Source organism: Eriocheir sinensis, chromosome 34, assembly GCF_024679095.1.
Source record: "Eriocheir sinensis breed Jianghai 21 chromosome 34, ASM2467909v1, whole genome shotgun sequence".
Lineage (NCBI taxonomy): Eukaryota > Metazoa > Arthropoda > Malacostraca > Decapoda > Varunidae > Eriocheir > Eriocheir sinensis.
Window position 1 is genome coordinate 16296213 of NC_066542.1, and position 8887 is coordinate 16305099.

The following is an 8887-nucleotide window of genomic DNA, read 5'->3' on the forward strand; positions in this document are numbered from 1 at the left end:
ATGGATAGTGGGAACTTAATAGCAATAAATAATGAAAGGACAAGGAGACGAACATAAACTGAGGAAAGAAAATAAGATGAAAAAGGAATGTTAAAAAAAATTAGCTTACCGAGTAGAATTGTTGAGTCTTGGGGTACTCTGAATGAAGAAACAGAGCTACGAACATCCATAAATTTAAAGAGATATGGAAGAAACAAGGCAAAATGAACTTGGCTCAAATCCTGTATACTATAACTAGGTAAATACACACACCTCACTCACCATCACCACCACCCCCACACACACAGGCACGGACAGGCGCAGCCACAGTGGTGCAACGGTGGTGGCGGCAGCTTCTCTACGCCCGCCGCCTCACAGAATACAACAGGGCCGCCATGGTTCTGCAGACCCACTGGCGCCGGTACTGTGCCACCCGCCTCCTGCAGAGACTCAAGAGGCAGAGACTGGAGCAGAGACAGGTGAGGCACTTCTGGAGGGGAACAGGAGGCTTTCAGCATATAGATCTGAAGGCCTGTATTCTCAGACACTTTTGGCTCTCACAACAAATATTTCCAAAGGCCACAGAGGACATTAGTCAGGTTCTCATGAGTGTTTTTTCACATTCATGGTGCAGAAGCCTTGTCAAGTTATCACTAAAGTCTTCCAAATATGTCGAGACCGGTCTAGCATAGGCTCCTTCGGGTCCTTTCCTCCCCTCTGCTCTGCCACACAGTCCCAACACCTATCTCTTCCTCTCATATATAAGCTATAGGTAACATATGAAAGGAAAAAATAGGTGTTGATACTGTGTGGCAGAGCAGAGGGGAGAAATGGAGCCACGGGAGCCAACGCCAAAACAGACTCAACAATTTGGTTTCACTTTAGGCTCAACACTGACCATGCAAATACCCACGACCTCCACAAAACCCTCATCATATGTGGGTGTGTAAGCCCCAGAATGTTTGAGCATATCGGCCATAACTATGAAATTTTAAAAAGTTATAAATTTGGGGTCTAACTGATATGCTACCACAGAGTATGCATGATGTAAATATATGCAGTACCTATCTTAGACGTGACTTTACTATAACACAAATACTATCATGTCATCCTTTCCCTTCCACCCCCAGCACTGTGCAGCCACCACCATCCAGCGCTTCGTCAAGACCCAGCTGACTCGTCGACACTTCGTGCAGCAACGCAAGGCAGCTTTGATTCTCCAGGCAGCCTTCAGAGCACAGCGGCAGCGTGGCACCTTCCTGAGAACGAGAGGAGCCGCCATCACACTGCAAAGGCGCTGGCGGGCAAGGGTGGCACAGCAGCAGCTAATGGCAGTGCAAGAAAAAGCCGCCTTGACCGTACAGCATCACTTCCGCGGGTGGGTGAGGCGGAGGCACTACCTGGCCCTGCGTCACAGTGCCATAGTCCTGCAGGGTCACACGAGGGCCTGGCTGGAGGGGCGGAGGGTCAGGAGGGAGTTCTTGGCCACCAGACACGCAGCCGTCACCATACAGCATGCGTACAGGACCAAGCGATGCCGCACGTTGTACAGGGAACAGCAAAAGGCGATCACTCTCCTACAGGCTCAGGTGTGTTGGGTGAGGCTTGTGTATTTGACTTTCTTTTCCCATTTTTTATTCGCATTGCCTTTCTGCCACTCTTATTTTTCATATCTGTGTCAGCTCTTCATGAGGACTCTGGGTCTTAGCCTTGTTTTTTTTTTTTTTCTCTCTTTTTTTCTCTCTCTCTCTCTCTCTCTCTCTCTCTCTCTCTCTCTCTCTCTCTCTCTCTCTCTCTCTCTCTCTCTCTCTCTCTCTCTCTCTCTCTCTCTCTCTCTCTCTCTCTCTCTCTCTCTCTCTCTCTCTCTCTCCATGGATCTCAATAATAATAATATAATTTTATCATTCATGTAGATTATGGTCTCAGTTGTTACCCAATTTCTTTCTGTAACATTTCCATAAACATTATATTTTGCCATCTCCGTAAGACTTCTTTTAAGCTTGTCTGCAGAGACTGGCACTATTTCATCCTCAAGTATTCAGATAGATATGACTCCTACAGCTTTTAGTTTTCATTCACCTTTTGCCTTAATCCTGAAGGCTATGAAGTTATCTTGTCATTCTCGTCAGCAAGTATTATTTTTGACGAGTTTCATTCATTACTCTTGGAGGCCAGCATTTTTTTGTCCCCTATTGTAATGAGTCATGTTTGGGTAAGACAAAGACTTGTTCCCTCAGATCCGGGCATGGCTGGCACGCCGAGCCTTCCTGCAGCAGCGGGCAGCAGCCACCACCCTGCAGAGGCACTACAGGGCTCTCCTACTCAGCAGACAGACTCACGCAACCTACCAGGCCACCCGAAGAGCCACCATCATTCTTCAGGCAGCTGTGAGGGGACACTTTGCCAGAAAACACATCAGGACTCAGCACATGGCCGCCACTATCATCCAAACTTGGTGGCGCTGTAGGGCGGCCAGGCGGACATTTATAACCAAAAGATACGCCGCTGTGGTTATCCAGCAGAGCTTCAGAGCCACAATGAGGGCCAGAGCAGAGCGGCAGGCATACCTGGAGACCCGAAGAAATGTCGTAGTGCTGCAGGCGGCCACCCGGGGCTATTTGGTGCGCCGGCGGGTGACGAGGATGCACGAGTCTGCGGTTGTCATCCAGAGCGCCTGGTGGCTCTACTGCCAGAAGAAGGCCTTTGAGCAGAGGCGTCTAGCAGCAACTCTAACCATACAACGGGCTTACAGGGGCATGCTGAAGACCAGAGAAGTACACCAACAATACCAGTCAATCAGGAAGGCCGTCATTGCCCTACAGGCCTACACACGAGGCTTCCTAACTCGCAAGGAAGTCGAGAGGCAGAACACAGCAGCTCTCACCATACAACAGGCTTACAGAGGCATGCTAAAGACCAGGGAAGTGGAGCAACAATACCAATCCACCAGGAAGGCCGTCATTACCCTACAGGCCTACACACGAGGCTTCCTAACTCGCAAGGAAATAGAGAGGCAGAACACAGCAGCTCTCACCATACAACAGGCTTACAGGGGCATGCTGAAGACCAGGGAAGTAAAGCAACAATACCAAGTCACCAGAAGGGCTGTCATTATCTTACAAGCCTACACACGAGGCTTCATAACTCGCAAGGAAATTAATAGGCAGAACACAGCAGCTCTCACCATACAACAGGCTTACAGAGGCATGCTAAAGACCAGGGAAGTAAAGCAACAATACCAAGCCACCAGGAAGGCCGTCATCACTTTACAGGCCTACACACGAGGCTACCTAATTCGCAGGGAAATTGAGAAGCAGGTCACAGCAGCTATCACCATACAGAGAGCTTACAGAGGTATGATCAAGACCAGGGAAGTGGAGCAACAATACCAAGCCATCAGGAAGGCCATTATAACCCTACAGGCCTACACACGAGGCTTCCTATCACGCGGGGATATAAAGAAACAGACCACGGCAGCCATCACCATACAGAGGGCTTACAGGGGAATATTGAGGACAAGAGAAGCTGTGACAGACTACCAAGCTACAAGGAAGGCTGTCATTATTTTGCAGACCTACACACGAGGCTACTTAGTTCGCAGGGAAATTAAGACACAGAATAATGCTGCCATAACCATACAGAGGGCATATAGGGGCATGCTGAAGACCAGGGAGGCAAGGGAACAGTACCAAGCTACTAGAGAGTTTGTCATTACCCTACAGGCCTACACAAGGGGCTTCCTAACTCGCCAAGAAATAAAGAGGCAGACCGCAGCAGCCATCATCATTCAGAGAGCCTACCGTGGTATGTGCATCACCAGAGAGACAGAGGCAGAGTACCAGGCCACCAGGAGGGCTGCCACCACCCTCCAGGCCCACACCCGCAGATGGTTGGTCCAGAGGAATGTAGAGAGGCAGAGGAATGCAGCTCTCACCATCCAGGCAGCCTACCGGGGAATGTTGAGGACCAGGGAAGCTGTGACAGACTACCAAGCCACCAGGAAGGCTATCATTACCCTACAGGCCTACACACGAGGCTTCCTAACTCGCAGGGGAATGGAGAGGCAGACCAGAGCAGCCATCACCATCCAGGCAGCCTACAGGGGAATGTTGAGGACCAGGGAAGCTGTGACAGACTACCAAGCCACTAGAAAAGCCATTATTATCCTACAAGCTTACACACGAGGCTTCCTAACTCGCAGAGAAATGGAGAGGCAGACCATGGCAGCCATCACCATACAGAGGGCTTACAAGGGAATGTTGAGGACAAGAGAAGCTGTGACAGACTACCAAGCTACAAGGAAGGCTGTCATCATTATGCAGACCTACACACGAGGCTACTTAGTTCGCAGGGAAATTAAGACACAGAATAATGCTGCCATAACCATACAGAGGGCATATAGGGGCATGCTGAAGACCAGGGCTAGGAGGCTACAGAGTGTTAGAAGAGAGGAGAGGGCCGTCATTACCCTACTACACACGAGGCTACTTTTAATCGAGGGAAATTACAAAGGCTTATAGAGGCATGCTGAAGACCAGAGAGGTGAGGGAACAATACCAAGCCACCAGAACTGCCATCATAACACTACAGGCCTACACACGAGGCTTCCTAACTCGCAGGAGCATCAAAACACAAAATAATGCTGCAATAACCATACAAAAGGCTTATAGAGGCATGCTGAAGACCAGAGAGGTGAGGGAACAATACCAAACCACCAGAACTGCCATCATAACACTACAGGCCTACACACGAGGCTTCCTTGCTCGCAAGGAAATTAAGACACAGAATAATGCTGCTGTGACCATACAGAGGGCTTACAGAGGATTACTTAGCACCAGGGAAGCAGTGGCAAGCTACCAAGCCACCAGGAAGGCCGCCATAACACTACAGGCCTACACACGAGGTTACTTTGTTCGGCGCGACATCCAGATACAAAATAACGCAGCTCTCATAATACAGAGAGCCTACCGAGGAATGCGCCAGACTCAGGAAGCTACAGCCCAGTACGCTATCACTAAGAGGGCTGCCATAACCATTCAGGCATATGTGAGGTGCTGGCTATCAAGACGGCACTTCCTGAGGCTGAGGTGCAGTGCCATCACCATACAGAGACATGTCCGAGCCCTCCAGGTAGGCAGGGAGGCCAGGGCGGAGTATGAACTGGATCGCTGGAGGGTAACCCAAGCCCAGGCGGTTGTGCGAGGGTTCCTTGTGAGACAGCAGCTGAGGAGAAAGCATGAAGCTGCAACAAAAATCCAGGCGTGTTTGCGTTCCTTCCTGGCCCACAAGAAGTTCCTGTGCCTCCGCCTGACTGTTATGCGCATGCAGCGACGCTACCGACACCGCAAGCTGGCGCGCATCACCCGAGAAATATACCTTATAAAGCGCACTGCTGCAGTCACCCTCCAAGCTGCCATCCGTGGTTTCCTGGCCAGACAGCAGCTGAAACACAAACACGCAGCTGCTGTGACGATCCAGGCTGCCGTGCGCTGCTGGGTGGCTCAGCGGAGGTATTCCAGAATGCACCGCAGTGTCACAGTCCTGCAGGCACACTGGAGGGCCACCATCGCCATGTGGCACCAACACGAGGCTTACCATGTCCTGCGAGGGGCCGCCATCTGCACACAGGCTGCTTGGAAGGGGCGTGTGGTGAGACAGCAGGTCCAGACTTGGCACAGGGCAGCCACTGTCATCCAGGCACACACTCGTGGGTTTTTGCAGCGCAGGAAGTACAACAGGATTAGGACGAGTGCCATTGTGGTGCAGCGATGGTGGCTTGGCATCCTGCAGACCGGATATTGCCGGCTGGAGTTCCTGGCCAAGAGGGACTCGGCGCTCATCCTCCAAGCGGCTGTGAGGGGCCTCCTGGTGCGCCGCAGGGTTCAGAGGATGCGTCAGGCAGCGGTTACACTACAGAGGCACTGGAGGAAGAGGCTAACCCACAAGAGGCAGATGGAAGCAGAACTGGAGAAAGAAAGAGAAGAACACAGACGCAAGATTGAGGCTGTGCTGATAATACAGAAGCGCTGGAGGAAACTACTGATTCACAAGAGACAGATGGAAGCAGAACTGGAGAAAGAAAGAGAAGAACACAGACGCAAGATTGAGGCTGTGCTGATAATACAGAAGCGCTGGAGGAAACTACTGATTCACAAGAGACAGATGGAAGCAGCGCTGGAGAAAGAGAGAGAAGAAAGAGAACACAGACGCAGGATTGAGGCGGTAATGGTGCTTCAAAGACACTGGAGGAGAAGGCTGATCCACAAGAAACAGATAGCACAAGAGAGGGAGAGAGAAGAAAGAGAACACAGACGTAAGATTGAGGCTGTAATGGTGCTTCAAAGACACTGGAGGAGAAGGCTGATCCACAAGAAACAGATAGCACTAGAGAAGGAGAGAGAAGATAGAGAGCACAGACGCAAGATTGAGGCTGCGGTGATGATACAGAGACACTGGCGTAAAAGACTGGCCCGCAAGAGACAAGTAGAAGCAGCACTGGCGAAGGAGAGAGAGGAACAGAGGCGCATGGAGGCCGTACTAGTGCTACAGAGGCGCTGGCGTAGTGCGTGTCTTGCCCTCCACACACGGGAACACTTCATATACCTACGCCGCGCTGCCATCATATTCCAGACAGCGTGGCGGGCAAGACAGGCCAGGATGAGGGTCAAGCGCACGAAGGCAGCCGTCATCACCATACAGGTATTTATGATTTGTTGTGTTACCTGTTGCCTTTTTATATACCTGCTGTTTACTCCTACCTTTATTTTATTTATTTATTTATTTTTTATTTTTTATTTTTTTTCCTGTTTTTAGGGATTGATATTTATATGTGCAATCTATATTTTTCTTTTGGTTTTGTTGTTTATGTCATGTAGAATTGCCTTATCTTATATATTTTTACCTTATTCTTCTATATGGTGTTTTTGATGATTGATGTTTATTTACTCAATCTCTTATTTTTTTTCTAGCTTTTCAATTTTTTATCTTCTGTCTCCATTCAGTCTTTTGTTTTATATTTAGTTTTACATATTACTATATTATATCACATGTAACCTGCTGGCCTTATCTGATATATTTTTACAGATATTTATTTGCTCCTCTATATTTTCTCTGTTTTATGTGTTGATTTTGCTTCATCTATGCTTGTGTGTGTGTGTGTGTGTTTAACTATGTGCATCCAATCTCCAGGCCTATGTGCGTGGATGGCGTGTGCGTCGGGAGACACGGCTGAGCCAGAGACGGCTGTACCTTGAGCAGGTGACGAGGGTGGCCAAGGTGCACCTGGCCACCATAGCGATCCAGGTGAGGCGGGAACAGGTGATGGAGGTGGGGGGGGAGGGAAGGGTTGCTCCTCAAATAACTCCTCTCTGTCTCCTTGTCTTCTCAGCTGTTGATTCGCTTCACTTCTGTTTCCACGTGTACATACATCAGTTGACATCTTTTCAAAGGATTCTAACCCTCTGTTAATTCTTCTGTTGCACACTATTTACAGGAGCAGCACCATCTTTTACATATATATATTAGCTGCCTCCTTTCCTGTTTGAAAATAATAATAATAACATGCATATATACATCAATTTTGGCTCCACCTTTCTCTGTCTGTCTCTCTATATCTTTATCTCTCTCTATCTCTTCATGGGCTGCCTCCTGTTCTGTTAAGGAAAAAAATGATAACTGTCTACATTAATTTTGTTTCCACCTACATGCACTGTATTTCCTTTCATCTGCATACATCAACTTTTTTTCCACCTGCACCAATCTAATCTTTCTTCCTTCCTATATTTCCTTCTTTCAACCACATACACACGCCTCCCATCACTCACTGTAATCCTCCCCCAGCGCTGGTACAGGAGGAGGAAGGCTTTGCTCCGAGGCCAGGCGGCACTGTGGGCTGTGAGGCGGCTGCAGGGCTGGGTGAGGACATGCAGGGCCAGGGCAGCGTTCCTGGCACAGCGGCGGGCAGCCATCACAATACAGAGAGCTTGGCGCCTACGGATGCAGGCACGGAATGAGGTGGGCAAAGAGTGTGTGTGTGTGTGTGTGTGTGTGTTTACTAAGTTGTATTTACCTATAGTGTATTTTTTGAGATGTGATACAGTATGGATTCAATTGGGTGAAAAATCAGTCAAATTTAAATCACATAAGCTTCAATTAAAACAAATTTATAGCCATTTGTTAGGAATATAATGTGTAATGAATGAAAGGCAAATGAACAATCACAACACAATCTTTCAGTAAAAAAACAAAATCACATGTAATAACAAATATACAGCATAGACGATAACCAAACCTATGTGTAATAACAAATGAATGTCGAGGAAGATACCCTTTTGTAGCTAACCATTACCTTACCTCTCCTTCACAGGCCAAACGTACCCATGCTGCAGTTGTCCTCCAGGCAGCATGGCGGGGGAGAGTCGTGCGGCAGCGGCAGCAGAAAGAGACAAAAGGGCTGGCTGGGAAGGTGCGGGAGAGGCTGGAGGTGGCCACCCAGAAGGCAACAGAGGAGGGTCGGATCGGACGCCGCACCAAGGCCGCGATCATACAGCTATTGCACTCCAGAAACATTAGGACAATACTGGCAGCTGTGATGTGTTTAGGTGAGTGTTCAGAGCAGGAGGAGAAGGAAAAGGAGAGAGGAGAAGAGCATGAGGAGGGTGTGGTGGAGATGATTAGGATAAGAGAAATGGAGAAGGGAAGGGAAAGGATAACATTATACTGGAAATACTTGGAAAAAGAGATATGAGGAAGAAGAAAAGAGGAGGAGGACAAGGTAAAGGATAAGGTAGACTGGAGATGATAGGGAAAGGAGAAGTGGAGAAGGACAGGAGGAGAAATGGAAGGATGAAGGGGAGGAGGAGATGATTAAGAAAGGAGAATTAGAGAATGAGAAGAATGAGGTAGACTG

General features: G+C 48.8%; 1 protein-coding gene across 1 annotated transcript in view; it reads left to right on the forward strand.

Moving 5' to 3' along the window:
* LOC127007201 (abnormal spindle-like microcephaly-associated protein homolog) overlaps window positions 1-8887 on the forward strand; it is a 31916-nt gene that overhangs the window by 18944 nt on the left and 4085 nt on the right. Inside the window, exons 18-24 of the mRNA XM_050877915.1 lie at window positions 288-458; window positions 1110-1568; window positions 2217-4400; window positions 4492-6678; window positions 7168-7281; window positions 7819-7992; window positions 8345-8579. Coding sequence (XP_050733872.1) covers window positions 288-458; window positions 1110-1568; window positions 2217-4400; window positions 4492-6678; window positions 7168-7281; window positions 7819-7992; window positions 8345-8579 — 5524 coding nt within the window. The remainder of the gene's footprint in view (window positions 1-287; window positions 459-1109; window positions 1569-2216; window positions 4401-4491; window positions 6679-7167; window positions 7282-7818; window positions 7993-8344; window positions 8580-8887) is intronic.